The sequence below is a fragment of the Zalophus californianus genome, chromosome 2 (assembly GCF_009762305.2).
Source record: "Zalophus californianus isolate mZalCal1 chromosome 2, mZalCal1.pri.v2, whole genome shotgun sequence".
Lineage (NCBI taxonomy): Eukaryota > Metazoa > Chordata > Mammalia > Carnivora > Otariidae > Zalophus > Zalophus californianus.
In genome coordinates this window covers 128,969,895-128,987,798 of record NC_045596.1, presented here as the reverse complement: position 1 = coordinate 128,987,798, position 17,904 = coordinate 128,969,895, and the positions used below count along the sequence as shown (strand labels likewise).

General features: G+C 38.5%; 2 protein-coding genes across 7 annotated transcripts in view; one reads left to right on the top strand and one right to left on the bottom strand.

Annotated features, from left to right (window-relative positions):
• Positions 1–17,904, top strand: part of RNF175 (ring finger protein 175) — a 46,858-nt gene that overhangs the window by 8,441 nt on the left and 20,513 nt on the right. For 5 of the 6 annotated variants that reach the window (XM_027598163.2, XM_027598162.2, XM_027598161.2 and 2 more), the window contains exons 2-3: positions 362–399; positions 3,165–3,306. The exons of the other annotated variant lie outside the window; for it this stretch is intronic. In XM_027598163.2, coding sequence (XP_027453964.1) covers positions 362–399; positions 3,165–3,306 — 180 coding nt within the window. The remainder of the gene's footprint in view (positions 1–361; positions 400–3,164; positions 3,307–17,904) is intronic. 6 annotated transcript variants of the gene reach the window in all.
• Positions 15,535–15,987, bottom strand: LOC113924390 (60S ribosomal protein L27a-like). Its single transcript, XM_035726058.1, has one exon. The coding sequence runs from the start codon at positions 15,985–15,987 to the stop codon at positions 15,535–15,537; it is 453 nt and encodes a 150-aa protein (XP_035581951.1).

Here is a 17,904-nt window from a genome sequence, read left to right as displayed (position 1 = left end):
GCCAGGGTGACACTGCCTACTGGGAGGCCACTCTCTACAGTCTTCACTGAATTGCCAAATAAACTATGGGAATGGAGCCTCATCTGGTTCTCTGACTTAGGAGCAGAATCAAATATTTATTAATAGTAACCTGAATACTCTTGGGTGTGTGTGTGTGTGTGTGTGTGTGTGTGTGTGTGTGTGTTCTGTAAGCAAATATTCTACTAGAGCTTTCAATCCTAAGTTACTCTAGTACTAGGAAACATCACTATTTTTCATGGTTTGGGTTTCCCATGTAATGCTATAAAATACAAGCTGAAAAGAACAAAGAAATTTTGAGAAGGGCTCTTTTTGTTTTTGTTTTTTGTTTTTTGTTTTCCAGATCTCTCACACAAAGCTTTCTGCGGATGATGAGTGGAAGTAAGTGATGAGTCTTTTTTTTTTTTACAGCTGTTACACTAAATATTACATTTCCACCTTAACAGTTTGAGAAATTAAATGAAACTATGATTTATTTGTAAATGTCTCAGGCTACAGAAGGCGGGCTAGCACAGCGTGCATGTGCACTGATAGCATGGGCCAAAATCACAGGGGTTTCACCTGTTTCCTACAGTGTGCTTCACGCAGTCCCACAAAGCTAGATTTGGACGTCCCTTCAAAATAGGGCAGTGTCAAGTTAGTTTTTATTTTAGGCACAAGATACATCTGGTTTTCTTTATATGCTGTTTCCCCTGTGTTCTGGTACTTACTAGGGCTCTGTGGGCACCAAAAGAAATGAAACAAAAATGAAAAGTTCCTCCTTTTTTGCATTATGGTAATCAATTATGAATGTATTCCTAATCAAAATAGGAAATACTTATATTTACACACTACTTTATACTTTCCAAAATACTTCCACATAGGCTAACCATTTGAGATATGTTTTCATTATATATATATATATATACACACACACATATATATACACAAAATAAATGAATGTCATAAAGCATATTTTGTTTTATATCTATGCAAGCCCTATTTTAGACTGATGATAAATTCACTTTTCTATCTACATGGCCTAAGTTGAAAGTCTATTCATTAAATAGAATATTAAATAGTTATTTTGGATTTGGGGCTGTAAAGACTATAAGTGCTTGTGCCCTTTTATTTTTCTTCACTTCCCATTTCTTCAAAGGAACGAGTATGTTTTTTAACGAGCTTCTGAAAATCATTCTTGTCTCTTAAGCTCAGCTTCCAACGCAGAGACTATTAACAATGTAATTTTATTCAGGTTGCTTACCTGGTATGGACTTCAGCCTCTTCATTTGATAAATGTAGGGGTTTCAGTACATCTAATGTACCTCCCAGCATGAAGGTTCTAAGATTCCATCTCAAAGGTGAACTAAGGCAAGAGTATTTACTAGGCTCTGCAGGCTCATTTCTACACATTCTCCAGCAGGGGGCACCCTCAGTGCCCTTTTCAGAGGCACTTGGTACTTTACTCTTTAGTGTAGCTGTAGAAATTACCGGTAAAGGGGGAGAACCCAACCTGCGTACCCAATGAGTGCCTTTAAAAGGTCACAATCTTATGGCACAGAATATTACCCTGCAGTGTTTTCTGATGGGTACATCAAATGCACACTATAACCAGTCATAAGTGGAAACTTCAAGAGACTTCTTGACTGATGGTGCCCCATTGGGGGTGAAATGCTAACCACTATTTATAAAGTATTTGACTGGGGACATTCACAATTTTCCCATTTCCCCTAATCTTGACCCCGGACCGCTTTCTCTTCCTCTAACCCTGCGGTTCTCAATCTTGGCTGCCCCTTAAAATCACATGTGGAACTTGAAGTGCCATGACAAGTACCACAGCCCTGGTGGCTTAAACAACAAAAATTTACTTTCTCATGGTTCTGGGGGCAAGAAGTCAAAGGTCAAGGTGTCGGCAGGTCTGGTTTCTCCCGACACTTCTTGGCTTGCAGATGCCTGCCTTCTCTCAGCACCTTCACATGGTCTTCCCTCTGTGTGAGTTTATATCCAAATAGCCTCTTCTTAGATGGACACCAGTCAGATTGGATTGGGGCCCAATTCAGGGTTGGCAGTGAACCTTATTTACCTCCCTAAATTTCCTATCTCCACATACAGTCTCCTTCTGAGGAACCAGGGGGCGGGGGGTACGACTTCAATATATGAAGGGGGGTGGGTACAGTTCAGCCCATAACATGCAGAAAGGGTCATTTAATTGACCTGGGCACAGCTTGGACACTGGGGCTTTTAAAAGCTCCCCAGTGATTTCCAACTTATAACCAACATCAAGAACCACTGCTCTAGGCTTTCTTTGAAGTCACTTCGGCTATAGGAAGTTAAACCAGATGACGTACCGTTATAGTGTTTTCTCCACCATTACGCAAACCCAAGAGCCCAGCTAAAAACTGAGACATTCAGCCATCATCTGAATGTTTGTGCCTGCCTAAGATAATACGTGGGCTTCTCCTTTCTCCTTATAATGAAAAAAACATGTATACAGTTCATTCAGGAGTGTTCTGGATCCCTTTGGACAATATTCTCTCCATTGGCACCATGTACAGGATATCCTTTTACTTCAGAATATTAAAAGTTACTTGAAATTACCACTATTTTACTGTTTTGACTTTCAAAAACGGCAATTGCATATGATTTAAGCTAATAATCATTATTATTCCTCATTTGAGAACAAATAAAATAACATGGGCTTTGCAGTTTTAGAACAATCATGTGAAGTACAGAGGGATCATGACTTTAAGTTTGCAAAGGAGGATACTGAGGTGCAGAGAGGATGAGTGACTTCCGCGAGTCTGTATGGCGACCACGTGGCAGATCGGGGACTGGCACCCAAGTCTTTCCAGAGCCCATCAGTGACTTGTTTGGCGCCATCACTTCACTTGAAAGGACAAGGCTGAGGCTAAAACCACACAGGCTCGTTAAGGGCTGAGAGCAATTGGTTTCCCTGATGAACTCAGGCTCCTCCTCTCTGCTGCCCCCTCCGTAAGCCTGGGAGAAAAGGAAAAACCAAGAAAAACTTAGGAAAACTGTAATCAAACTTAAAACCCCCTACATTCGAAACCTCCAATCGCTTTCCATGAGCCCAGACATTTTTCCCCCCTAAATGTGCTGTGCAAGGGTTGAAGGCTTTTCCAGATGACCTCATTTGCTGGTTCCAGCTTGCAGCAGGAGAGGATGTACAAGATGCACCGGGGCCATGAGTCCATGCACGTGGAGATGATCTTGATCTTCCTCTGCACCCTGGTCATCGCCCAGATAGTGCTGGTACAGTGGAAACGGAGGCATGGCCGGTCCTACAACGTGAGTTGCCCCCAGGGGCTCTGGAAGCCTGCTCCTATTCCTGCCACATCCCTCCTTTCCTACCGCTTTGAAGGAAATGTTTTGGTCTAAGTCAGTGGTTCTCAACAGGGTGCAGTCTTGCCCCCAGGAGATATTTGGCAACATCTGGAAACATTTTTGATTGTCATGCCTTAGTGGGAGGGGAGAGGGGGATGGGAATTGCTTCTGGCATCTAGTGGGTAGAGGCCACAGATGCCGCTAAACATGCACAGGACAGCTCCTCACGATAAAACGTCAATAGTGACAAGACAAAGAAACCCTGTTTTAAGTAAACCAGTTTTCCTTTAGCATGAACAACTTCTGCCAATGGCCTCGAGAAGGAGGATTAGGAATAGCAGCAGCAAAAGTTTGAGGCTAACTTTGTTTGATTAGCAGTAAACTCTCTTGGCATCGATAGCTGGCATATCTATGGAAATGTGTTAATGCAAACGTTGCACTGCCCTCAGCAACACAGAGCATGATCCCATGTGCACAGACCAATCCCACTCGAGCATGTCCACTGGAACTTTGCCATTTTGGGGCCTCAGGATCATAGCCGGGGGCCATCTTGGACCTGAGATCTTGCCATCGTAATGTTTCAGCCGTGGCTCTCAAATCTTAAGGGGCATCAGAATCACCTGAGAGGTGAGTCACATTGTTAATCAGATTCCCAGGTCCCACCCCCAAAGTCTCTGATTCAATAGCAGCCCAAGAATTTGCATGTCTAACAAGTTCCCGGGTGGTACTGATGCTCCTGGTCCAAGACCACATTTGAGCACCGGTCATTTAGACTAGAGTATGTTGCAAAGAAAGAAGGTCCTCAATTAACGCTCCACATGGTGCTGGGTCTTGGACTGGTCATTGTATAAGACTTGTCCATGATATACGAAGTGCTGGCTTAGACCAGTATTTTATTGTATTTTATTTTTACCCATAAAACTATTCCCGGTTTAGCACAGGATCTAAAGGAATTCTTTTGAATTCTATATAATGTTTAAGTTTAGACAATTTGTAAATTTTATTTAGAAAGGGAAATCTTGTCTTTTTGTTGTTAAGCAAACACATTTATTTTCTGTCGTGCCACCATTGTCTTGTCAATTAAAACAAACATCCTCTACATTGCACTTGAACAAACTTATTTTTTTCTTTAAATTTTTTTATTGTTATGTTAATCACCATATATTACATCATTAGTTTTTGATGTAGTGTTCCATGATTCATTGTTTGTGCATAACACCCAGTGCTCCATGTAAAAAGGTGCCCTCTTTAATACCCATCACCAGGCTAACCCATCCCCCCACCCCCTCCCCTGAACAAACTGTTTTTAAAAGAAAAAGGCTAGAATAAAACTTTCATTAGTTATTCACTCATATCAAAGAAAAGCTCCTTAAATATATCTTAACCATGGTTTTCTTATCTGCAAAATGGAAATAACCTAATATACAGAATTTCTGGAGTCCTTAAGTAAGAAGAAAACTGGATTCCTAAGGAAACCATTCGTAGCCCTGTTCCATCAGTCCTTTATAACTGATAATGATCTCTGGATTAGATATTTTAAAACATGGCTCAGTTTCCATGGCAACACAGGTGTAGATGTTACACAGAAAACCCCCCTGCCCTGGAAAGTAAATGCCTCGTGAGCCAGCTGACCTCCACTGTGTCCCACTACTCCTCCACCATTTTTATTTGATGATTTTCGAGGTGGCTTCTGCCAAAAAAGAATCTGTCCCTGTCTTGTATTTGGAGAAATTGCCCCTTTGTCAACTCCCTGAAGATGCACATCATGGCACCGGTCGGCGTGGAGCTCGCACACTGGCTCTGCCTAGCCACAGATAGAACTGCCTGTGAGTCAGAGGCCACTTGAAGGACTTGTTGCCTTTGGAGTTTCGAACCCTTGATGACTCAGGCTACACTGTCACCAGGTAGACATCCCTGAGCTTAACAACTGTTGGTTAGCTGGAGTGGTCTTCCCAAATTGTTTCCTGTTGCTCACCGTCACAAGTTGTGCTGCCTGAAATAACTCTCTGGACTTGTTACTTTGGCTGGCACCCCATTCCCTCACCAATAAATGGACTCCCTTAGTCACCCCACTTCCGCTCTCCAAGGTTGCTGTTTCTGTGTTCTTCTGTCACACAGCTCCTCTGTTGTATGGTTACCAAGAGGGGCTCTGTGGTCCTAAGGATCCCCTTGGAGGTGACCAGATGCCTGTGATAGGAGCCTCCCTTAGAGTGATCCTGCCTGGCACTTTAGCAGAACCAGGAGCCTAGGTGACAATACCCACAGTGGTCAAGGACAGATTTGGGGTCATGGTGGCCCTGTTGGGATTCTCCTAGATTAGCTCATAGACGTGACTGGCCTCTAGAATATTTTCCACTTCTTTGCCCATCAGTCCATCTCTATCCCAAAGGAATGGGTGGAGTAGCCCCTTTCCCCTGCATGTCTCTGTTGATAATATTTGGCTCAAGGTGAGAGCCAGCACATGAGGCTGATATTTCTCAGACTGCTGCCTCAAATTTGCCCCATACTTTGCAATTCTTCTTAAGGGTTCACCCAGGCATCAGAACACAGCCCTTTCAGGAACTCTTGGTGGTAGCTGCAACCACTGAATCTGGAAACGGTTTCCAGAGCAACAGTAGCTGATTCCAGCCCTGGTTTCCAGCGTTCTTATTGTACTCCGCGTGAACTGTATCAAAAAAACCTGCGTCTGACATCCTACTCAATTTAACATCTTTGGGATGGAATTTGATATGGTCATGTTTCCACAAATGCTGACCTGAACAGCCTTATCATCCAGGGAGAACCTAACTTTTACACTGTTTCTCTTGGCATCTAAGACTATGTGACACCTCGCAGAGCTACAGAGTGCTTTGAACACGTTTATGAGATTCATGGCTCTTTTTTACAAGGGGCCATATAAGAGAATTTATTTCTATTCAATTTTGTAATCTCCATCAGTATATTAGTAATATATTAATATTTCTAACATGTTAATTATGATTACTATTTATATGTTACTATATATAAAGATTTATATACAAATTACTGTTACTATTATAGTTGTGGTAGTGTGCTTTTTATACACTAAGTTACCTTGGGAGATAATTATTTTTTATTCCCTTTGTGAAATATAGTTCAGAGAGATTAAATAACTTGGTCAAGGTTATATAACTAATTAGTGGCAGAGACTAGAATCCAACCTCCCTAGTTACTTTTTTTCATATCAAGGATAAGCTCCTTAAATATCTCTGAGCCATTTTCCTAATCTGCAAAATGGAAATACTGAAGAAAGGAACCTATTTCCAAAGTTACTGCGATTCAACAACATTTCCCTGTGAGAACTTCTAGCATAGTGACTGATATATAGTGAGGGTTCAGTACCGTTAGTTGACTCTGAATACATTCAAGGGCTATTGATGTATATAACAGTTTTACAAATTTAGTCATACATTGTAAAAGCAGTTTACTAATGAAAGAATCCTTTTCTGAACCCTTTTGTAAAGCTAAAGTGACTACTCAGCTATTAAGGTTCACTCTCTGTTAGGAGATTTCAGTGTATTGTTTTTTTCAAAGCAGTGCACCTGTTTCTCCTGCCTTGCCCCACCCTCTGCCCTGCCATATGCTTTACCTGCAGAGTGTTCCCCAGGCTGATTTTGTGAGCTATATTAATAGCAACCAGAGGCAGTATGGTGAATGGCAGAACACCAGCTTAGGAATTAGAAGACTTCAGCAACTCATTTAACCACAGTGAGCCTCAGGTTCCTGATCTTACAAATGATGAAATTTTTTAAAATAGGAAGGACTTTTGGTTATAGCTCTAACATGTAAAAAGCTTGAAAATCATCATCCCCATCTTATAACAAGAAAAAACTAGATAAACGGAATGTCAGTAAATTTTCTTGGATCGATCAGAGAATTGAGGTCAGTGGGAAAACCACCACCATAAATCTGGAAAGACAGGAGAATGCAGGGAATCACATCTGAGATCTGGTGACTAGGAGCAGAAGTTGTAAGAGCCACACAATGGTAGAAACCCTTAGGGGTAACTTCGAAGAATTGCTGCAAGTGGAGTTTAGAATAGTGTATGAGTGAGAAACTCTTGAGAGCCACAGTGTTAGGGGCTTCCCCCCCCCTTTTTTTTTTTTAGTTTTAGCTCCAGGAACCCCACCAGATTCCCATGGTATAAAGCCAAGAAAAACCCTTGTGCATCTGACAGGGGGAGGGAAAAGTAATTATTCTGAACTAGACCCAGAGTGTTCTCCATAACAAAGACCTACACAGCAATGTAAATCAGAGCCTTCTCCACTGTAGGGGAAGAGAAATTACCCAACTCCGGCCCCCTCTAGCCTTCCTGTCTCCCCTAAAGGGAAAACAAAATATTTAAAGCACTTGTGAAGGTCATGGTGCAGAGAGAGAGACCCATGAAAAGATCAAGACTTAATCACAGAATAATAGAACATTTGCACTGTCCCCATGCCTTACCACCACATCAACAGGTGTCCAGTATAACAGAGCATTATAGCTGAAAGAGCTGCAAGACTCAGATGCTATACGAGAAGGAGTTTTTATGGAAACCAAAAGACAAAGAGGGAGACACAAACAAGAATACTAGTGGAAACTGAAGCCTCTGATACCTACAGCAGACATTAATCACAGCACAACTCCTAGCTAAATTAATACAAAAGACTTATTTATGTCAGTTCTTATTACTCCACACATTATGTCTGCCTTTCAACCAAAATATAAAAGTCATGCTAAAAGGAAAATAAGACACAATCTGAAGAGACAAAGCAAGCATCAGAACCAGACCCAGATATTGCAGATTTGGGAATCATCACACTAGGAATTTAAAATAACTATGGTTAATATGCTAAGAGCTCTAATGGAAAAAGTAGATAACATGCAAGAAGAGATGAGTGATGTAAGCAAAGATGTGGAAACTCTATGAAAAAATAAATGCTGGGGTGTCCGGGTGGCTCAGTTGGTTAAGAGACTGCCTTCAGCTCAGGTCATGATCCCAGGGTCCTGGGATCGAGCCCCACATCTGGCTTCTTGCTCAGCGGGGAGCCTGCTTCTCCCTCTCCATCTCCCTGCTACTCCACCTGCTTGTGCTCTCTCTCTCTCTCTCTCTCTCTGTCAAATCAATGAATAAAAATTCTTTAAAAAAAATAAATGCTAAAATCAAAAAAGAAAACTGTAACTGAAATGACGAATGCCTTCAGTGGGCCTATTAATAAAGCAGACATGGTTGATGAAAGAATCAGGGACCTTGAAGATAATATTAGTAGGAACTCCCCAAACTGAGATGCAAAGAGAAAAGAAAAGAATTTTTTTTAAAGATTTTTATTTATTTGACAGAGAGAGCACAAGCAGAGGGAGAGAGAGGGAGAAGCAGGCTCCCTGCTGAGCAAGGAGCCTGATGTGGGGCTCGATCCCAGGACCCTGGGATCATGACCCAGGCCAAAGGCAGCCACTTAACTGACTGAGCCACCCAGGCGTCCCAAAAGAAAAGAATTTTAAAAAACAAGAATATTCAAGAACTGCGAAACAGTTCCAAAAAAAAAAACATAATATACACACATTGGAATACCAAAGGAGAATAAAGAAATAATGGAGCTGAGGAAATATTTGAAGTAATAATGGCCAAGAATTGTTGTTTAATTAATGACAGACACCAAACCCTAGACCTAAGAAGCTCAGAGAAGAAGCAGAACAAATACCAATAAATCTATACTGGGACATATCAAATTCCTTCTGCAGAAAGACAAAGAGAAAATTTTAAAACAGGCAGAGGGAAAAAAAGCTTACCTACTGAGGAACAAGGATAAGAATTGCATCAGACTTTTCTTCACCAACCATATATGCAAGAAGAGAATAGAGTGAAATATTTAAAGTATTGAAAGAAAAACCCCACCAACCTAGAATTCTATATCCAGAGAAATTATCCTTCAAAAGTGGAAGTGAAATACTTTCTCTCGTAGATAAACAAAAGAATGAGGGAATTTATTAATAGTAGACTTGATTGCAAGAAATGTTGAAAGAAGTTCTTCAGAAAGAAGGAAAATTATATAGGTCAGGAACTCAAGTCTACATAAAGAAATGAAAAGTGTCAGAAAAGGAATAAACAAAGATAAAATCTTTATTTATTCTTAATTGACCAAATAGATAACTATTTGTTCAAAGTAGTAATAGTAACAATGTACAGTTGACCCTTGAACACCAGAAGGGTTCAGAATACTGACCCCCCACATAGCTGAAAATCTGCATATAGCTTTTGACTTCGCAAGAGCTTAACTAAACTACTTATAGCCTACTGTTGACCAGAAGCCTTACCAGTAACATAAACAGCCCGTTGACACATATTTGGTATGTTATATGCTATATACTGTATTCTTACAATGAAGTAAACTAAAGAAAAGAAAACGTTAAGAAAATCATAAAGAGGAAAAAATACATTTATGGTACAGTACTGTAAAAAATCCACATATAAGTGGACCCACGCAGTTCAAATAGATGTTCTACTGTATTGGGTGATTGTAGTATATGGATAAATGACATGAATGACAGCAGTGTTATAAGAACAATGAGGGAGGAATTGGAATTACTGTGTTATAAGGTACTTGCACTACCAGTTAAACAGAATAGTATAATTTGAGAATGGACTTGCGTTAGTTGTAAATATATATTGCAAACTCTAGGGTAACCCCTAAAACACTTTTAAAAAAATATGTAATTGGAGCTCCTGGGTGGCTCAGTCAGTTAAGCATCCAACTCTTGATTTTGGCTCAGGTCATGATCCCAGGGTCATGAGACTGATCCCCGTGTCTGGCTCCATGGCATGGAGCCTGCTTAAGATTCTCTCTCTCCATCTCCCTCTGCCCCTCCCCACACTTGCATTTTTCTCTCTCTCTCTCTCTCTTAAAAAATACATATACTAAGAGAGGAGAGAAAATGGAATCATAAAATTCTCAAAGCCAGGGAGGCTAAAAACAGGAGGAGGGCAGAGAGGAAAAGAAACAAACAAAAAACTATGCAACAAACAGAAAACAGTTACAAATATGATAGATATTAATCCAGCTATATCAATAATCACTTCAAATGTGAATGGTCTAAATACACCAATTAAAAGACAGAGATTGTCACTGTGAGTAAAAAACAAAACAAAACAAAAAACAAAAGAAAACAAGAAAACAAGACCTAATTATATGTTGTTGACAAGAAACGCTTACAAGAATACAGATATAGGTATCAGGGAGAAAAAGGGGGGTTACGTAATGGTAAAAGAGTTGGTTATTTAAAGGACATAACAATTCTTAACATGTATATACCTAACAAGAGAACATTAAGATATACAAGGCAAAAACAGATTGAACTGCAAGAAGAAATTGACAAATCCACTGTTTAGTTGGAAATTTCAACACCCTCCTTCAGTAATGGATAGATCAAGAAGGCAGAAAATTAGTAAGGATAGAGTTGACTGAAAAGCACTGTTCATCAATCTGCATTAATTGACATTTCTAAAATACTTCAACAACAGAAGAGTACACATTCTTCTCAAGCTCACAGAGAACATTCACTAAGATGGACCACATTCAGAGCATAAAACACACCAAAAAATTTTTTAAAGAATTTAAATCATACAAATTATGCTCTCAGACCACAAAAATTAAATTAGAAATCAGTAACAGAAAGATAGCTGGAAAAAATCCTGAAATATTTAGAGAGTAAACAACGCATGAGTCAAAGAGAAGGACTCAAGAGAAACTAAAAAATAATTTTAACTAAGTGAAAACAAAAATACAACATATCAGAATTTGTGGGATGAAGTAAAAGCAGTGCTTAGAGGGAAATTTATAGCATTGAATGCATTTATTAGAAAAGAAGAAAGATCTAAAATCAGTAAATTAAGCATCTACTTTAGGAAACTAAAGAAAGGAGTAATTTAAACTTATAGCGATCAGAGGAAAAAATAATAAAAATTTGGGCAGAAATCAGTTAAATTAAAAACAGGAAATCAATAGAGAAACATAATCACCTCCAGTTATGCGCCTTATGGCTGGCTCATCCCTTTCCTGGGATCCAATCTCCTTTTCCCCAATATTATGAACAGCCCTATACCCACAAATCTGATCAACTTAAATGAAATAGACTAAGTCTTTGAAAAACACAAACTATACCAAAACTCACACAAGGAGAAATGAATAATTGAATAGGCCTATATCTATTTTTTATCCAGATATAATTGATATATAACACTGCATTAATTTTAGGTGTGCAACTTAATGATTTGATATGATGTGAAATTATTACCACAATAAGTTTAGTTAACATCCATCACCACACAGTTATAATTTTTTGTGTGTGATGAGAACTTGCAAGATTTTCTCTCTTAGCAACTTTCAAATATACAATACATTATTGTTAAGTATAGTCACCATGATGTACATTACATCGCCAAGACTTATTTATCTTATAACTGGAAGTTTGAAGATTTGTACCCTTTGACCACCATCACCCGTTTAATACACCCCACACATCCTGCCTCTGGCCTGTATCTATTTTTAAAAATTGAGTCAAGGCATCTAGATGGCTCAGTCTGTTAAGCATCTGACTCTTGATTTCAGCTCAGGTCATGATCTCAGGGTTGTGAGATCAAGCCCCGCATCAGGCTCTGCACTGGGCATGGAATCTGCTTAAGATTCTCTCTCTCCCTCTCCCCCACCAAACCCTGCTCACACTCTGTCTCACTCTGTCTCTCTAAAAAACAAAAAACTGAGTCAATAATTAATAACTTTCTAAAAAAGAAAGCACCAAGCCCAGATGATTTCAGTGGTGAATTCTGCAAATCGTTTAAGGAAGAATTGATACCAATTCTTTATAATCTTTCAGAAAGTAGAAGTAGAGGGAACACGTCAGAACTCATTCTTTGAGGTCAGCATTACCCTAATACCAAAATCTGACGAAGACATTACAAGAAGGAGAAATTATGCCAATATCTCTCATGAACATAAATGTAAAAATCCTCCACAAAATATGTGCAAATCACATTAAACAATGTATGAAAAGAATTATGCACTATGACCAAGTGGGATTTATTCCAGATATGAAAGGTTGGTTCAACAACTAAAAATGAATTTATGTAATCAATCACATTAAGAAGCTAAAGAAAAAAAATTGTATGATCATTTTAATAGATGTAGAAAAAAGCATTTGACAGGGTCCAGCACTCATTCATATAAAAACTATCAGCAAACTAGAAATAGAGAAGAACTTCCTCAAATTGATAAAGAATATCTATAAAAAATCTACGGCTAACATTACACTTAATGATGAGGAACTGGATGCTTTCCCCTTAAGATAAGGAAGAATACAAGAAAGTCTCCTCTCACCACTCTTATTTGAATTGCACTGTAAGTATTAGCTACTGCAATAAGACAGAAAAAGTGGGGCAGATAAAAAGTATACTGCTTGCAGATGACATGACTATGTGGAAAACTCCAAGGAATCAACAACAACAAAAAAACAACCCTGGAACTAACTGATTACAGCAAATTTGTGGGATACAAGGTCAATATACAAAGGTCTATTGCTTTCTTATATACTAGCAATGAACAACTGGAATTTCAAATTAAAACATAATACCATTTACAATAGCACTCAAAAAAAGAAACAGGTATAAACCTGACAAAATATGTATAAGATACATATGTAAAAACTGAGAAGACCTAAAATAAATGGAAAGATAATCCATATTTATGGATTGGAAGATTCAATATTGTTAAGATGTCAGTTCTTCCAAGCTTGATCTATGGGTTCAATACAAGCCCAATCAAAATCATAGCAAGCTATTCTGTGAATATCAACAAACTAAACCTGCAGTTTATATGGAAAGGTAAAAGACCCAGAATAGACAACACAACACTGAAGAAAAACAATGTTGTAGGATTGACACTATCCAACTTCAAGACTTACTGTAAAGCTATAAGTAATCAATACAGTGTGATATTGGTAAAAGAATAGACACATAAATCAATGGAATAGAATAGGGAGCCCATAAATAGACCCACACAAATATAGTCAACTGATCCATGACAAAGGAGCAAAGATAAATCAATGGAGAAAGGATAATCTTTCCAACAAATGGTGCCGGGACAACTGGACACCCATATGCAAAAAAAAAAAAAATCTAGAACATGTATTTTACTAAAATTAACTCAAAATAGATCACAGATCTAATGTAAAATGCAAAACTATAAACTTCTAGAAGATAACGGGAAACAAAATCTAAGTGAACTTGGGTTTGGTGATGAGTTTTTAGATAGAACACCAAAAGCATGATCTATGAAAGAAAATATTGATAAGTTGGATTTTATTGTAATTAAAAACTGCTCTGTGAGAGATACTGTGAAGAGAATGAAAAGACAAGCCACAGACTGGGAGAAAATAACTGCAAAACAAATATCCATCCCAGGACAGTTACCCCAAATATGCTTAAAACTCAATCCTAAGAAAATAAGTTAAATGGCAAAAGATCTGAAAAGAGAACTCATCAAGGAAATATACAGATGGCAAATAAGCATATAAAAAGCAGTTCATCATGATATGTTATTAGGAAATTGCAAATAATTAAAACAATAATAAGATACTAATACATACCTATTAGAATGACTAGAATCCAAAAATATTGATAATGCCAAATGCTGATGAGGATGCAGAAAGCAGGAAATCTTGGTGGGAATGCAAAATGGTAAAGCCACTTTGGAAGTCAGCTTGGCAGTTTCCCACAAAGCTAAGCATCGTCTTCCTACATGATCCAGCAATCACACTACTAGGTATTTACCCAGCTGAACGGAAAATCTACATTGACACAAAAACCTCCCTGCAAATATTTAATAGGGCCTTTCTTCATAATTACCCCAAACCGGAAACAACTAAGAGGTCCTTTAAAATAGGAATAGTTAAGCAAATTGTGGTATATCCATACAATGGAATATTAGTCTGCAGTAAAAGGATATAAGCTATCAAGCCATGAAAAGACATGAAAGAATCTTGGTTAAACCAGCTAATAGGAAAAGGCTGCATGCTGTAGAATTCCAATTATATAACATTCTGAAAAATGCAAAGCCATAGATCACTGGCATGATCATAATAAATCGTTGACTATCAATGTTTCAAGGAAGGAAAAGGGAAGAACAAACAAGTGAAATGGGGACTTTGGGGCTGTAAAATTGACCTGCATGATATGGTAATTGTGGATACAAAACTGTATGCGTTTGTCAAATTCCATTGAATAGTACAGCACACAGAGTGGAGGTTAAGACCTGCCGATTTTAAAAAATTCATTTAAGAGATTAGAGACTCCTCCGTAAATGCGGATGGTAACAAGAGACTCTAACTGCATTACAAATGTAGGAAACAACCTCACTGAAGGGAATTAGTGGGGAAAGGTGCTGCTCTAAGTCCCTCCGGAAATCAGAAGAGTCTGTAAGATTAAGGCAATAGGAATTGCACATGAGCAGGGTACCTCATTGATAAAAGGGTCCTATGAGAGTATGGATTAACAATTCCGATATTGCTCTGTATGTATCCTGGAAGGAAACAATTAAGTAAATAGATGGCAGATGGTGGGAGCCAGGTTACTTAGTATTTATTTACATCTTGAAAGTATTATTTACTATATATAAAATAGTAGTTTCACATTATTTCATGAATAATTTGGATCGTGTATTTCAGAGGTGAGGGGACTAATCCAAAACGCTGAAAACATTTTCAGATTACAGCTTTTAAGAAATATGTCTATCTTCTGAAGTGACCATCTAATTTGTCTTAGATTCTGTTCCATGATCTGTAGCAGCTGTGTCTGTTAGAGCAGCTTATTATAAATACCTAAAGCAAAGGAAACAGGTTATTTAGAAAACAGTTTAAAAGTACAACATTAACTGCTCCTACGTGATGTCAAAAAGTGAAGAGAGAAAGTAGATCAGAAGTGGAAAATTCTTATTTTGTTTGGAATACTACTGAATACCTGGATGTTACCAAATAGTTGCAGTTTTAGTACAATATAGACAGAGCATCTGGATATTTGAATTTTTCTCTTTTCTGATCATAGTGTTGATATGGTGTGGACATGGCAGAACCTTAGAGTTAAATTATTTCTAAATGCTTTTTTTTAAAGCACTTGTTAGCATTTAATGAATCCCCCCCAACATGGCTTCAAGCTACTAGAATGCAGGCGCCCCCGACACCCTTAATTTTCTCCTTTGCTCTTCTACTGAAGAATTTGGCCTTCATGATGACAGGCTGTTTTGGGAGTTTTCCCTTTCCCAAAACTTTGTAGTAGCCTAATCGCACCACATCAATGATAGCAGCAGCTCCAGTCTTGTTTTTGGCGGCATTTACCCGTGTCTGCTCACTGACCAAGGTCCACAGTTTATCAAGGTTGACAGTTGGGCAGAAGCTCTGATTCCTCTTTAAGTGGTAATGTCTCATGCCAACTTTTCCAAAGTAACCTGGGTGATATTTGTCGAAGTTGATCCTGTGGTGATGCATGCCACCAGCATTACCCCGGCCTCCTGGGTGCTTCCGGTGCTTGCCCATGAGGCCGAGGCCGTGGCCGTGGCTCACGTGGCCCCGAAGTTTCTGGGTCTTCCTCAGTCTGGATGGCATGTCGGCAGCCCAGACGGGAAAGCTTTCTAAATGCTTTTAACAGAATTTTTTTTTAACAGCATTTAATTAAAAAATAAAATCTCACTCAACACCACCCTCTCTACCTTCTTTTTTATATCCTGCTTTCCATATCTGCAGGAAATAGGGGGAAGGTGCCAAAAAAGAATCCTTGTACTTCCCTTCAAATCAAGAGAAGGCCTGATGACTCCATACACAGAATTTGAGCTTCAGACGCACTGTTAACTAGCCTCAACATACAGGCAAATAATTTGCCACAGATTGAAATATTGCTCTATTTAAATCAACTTCCTGCCTATTAATAGCTGTGAAACAGTAGAACATATTACTGTACCAGTAAAGCCTTATGCCTGCCTGAGTCTTTTTCATATGAGGCAACACACAAATACATACAGAGTTTCATACATACATAACATTGCAGAATCTCCTTTAAGAATTTAAAGAGCAAAATCAACAGTCTGAATTGATTTGAAGGTAGAAGTAAGAACCAAGTGAATTTCTAATGGCCCTTCCTGTGACAAGATTCCATCTTTTTACTTGTTTGATTTATGTCCACACTCCTTCATTGCCTTTGTACTAATAAGAGCGGCAGTATTTCCTGGAGTCATTTATTTACATGATAATTTTCTGCTTACCTCTGGCATCTCCTTGCTCTTTGCTCCATCTCCACCTATGCAAATACACAAAGACACATGGACAAATGGCTGCAAATACTTAGGGATTTGCAGTGCAAAGGAAATAAGCAACACATAACTTCCTCCCTCCTTCCCTCCCTCCTTCTCTGTCTCCCTCTCTCTCTCCTCCCTCCCTCCCTCCCTTTCCCTCTCTCTCTCTTTTATGTTGTGTGATCCATTCATCATTCTGTATAATTAGGCAAATAAAAAGCTATCTTTGTTTTGAACTGATTTGCTATTCTTTTCAGAATCGTTATGTGCCTAGCTTCAAGAAAAAGCATGGTACCTTTGGGCAGCATCTGATTCGTCAGGAAATTCCTCTGCCACAATGTGTGGGTGGGGAGAACATTTGGTGATGTGATCCAGATGCACAGGCTGCCCTTCCCAGGAATGCAGCTGTGTTTTATATGCACATGCCCAGATGGTGACCCCTCTGGCATTATTAATGTGTCCCAGCTGCCAGGCCTCCTCCTTTGCATGCATGCACCTCGATTTCACATATTTTGTGTAGTTATTTATGAGGCACCAAATTCCTACATTTCATATGTGGCAGTTGATATTAAAAAGGAAAAGTTTTAACTGCTCTGGAAATTGATAAAGAATCTTTTAAACTGATATGAAATGTGGCCCTCATTTCAAAATGACCTCTACAATTATTGAATTCATAATGCACGTTTCTGACCTTTCCCCTTACGTGTTGAGAAAATACAGCACTTTAAAGATAGTTAAGAAATTACATATTTGCATTCCTGATATAATGGTTTTTTGCTTTTCTATTATTTCTGATCTCTCGGGCCTATTTTTAAAAAGTACTGTTTGTATACATTTGAACATTGTTATTCACTGCTAATTAAACCCAGGCATCAAGAGAAATTTGGGATCTCCTAGAAATGGGTTGTACTTATAGAATCACAAGGAGAACTAGTATTATAAAAATATAATCCAATCATTGCTCTAAAATATTATAGATTATAATAACTCCATGGATTTGAGGAAATGTATTAGTCTTGTCTATTCTGGCTTATGATCTAAAGTATAAAATATAGGGGCATGGTAGTTTGCTGAATTAAAATGAACTGACTCTTATTATTTTTTAAAAATTCAGGATTTTAATGGGGGAAATGTAAAGATGAATCAAATTGGGTTGTTGTTTTTTTTTTTTCAAATTTCTACTTAAATTCTAGTTAGTTAACATACAGTGCAATGTTGGTTTCATGTGTAGAAT

Coding starts and splice junctions, on each gene's coding strand:
- LOC113924390 (XM_035726058.1), bottom strand. CDS start 15,987: ATGCCATCCAGACTGAGGAAGACCCAGAAACTTCGGGGCCACGTGAGC.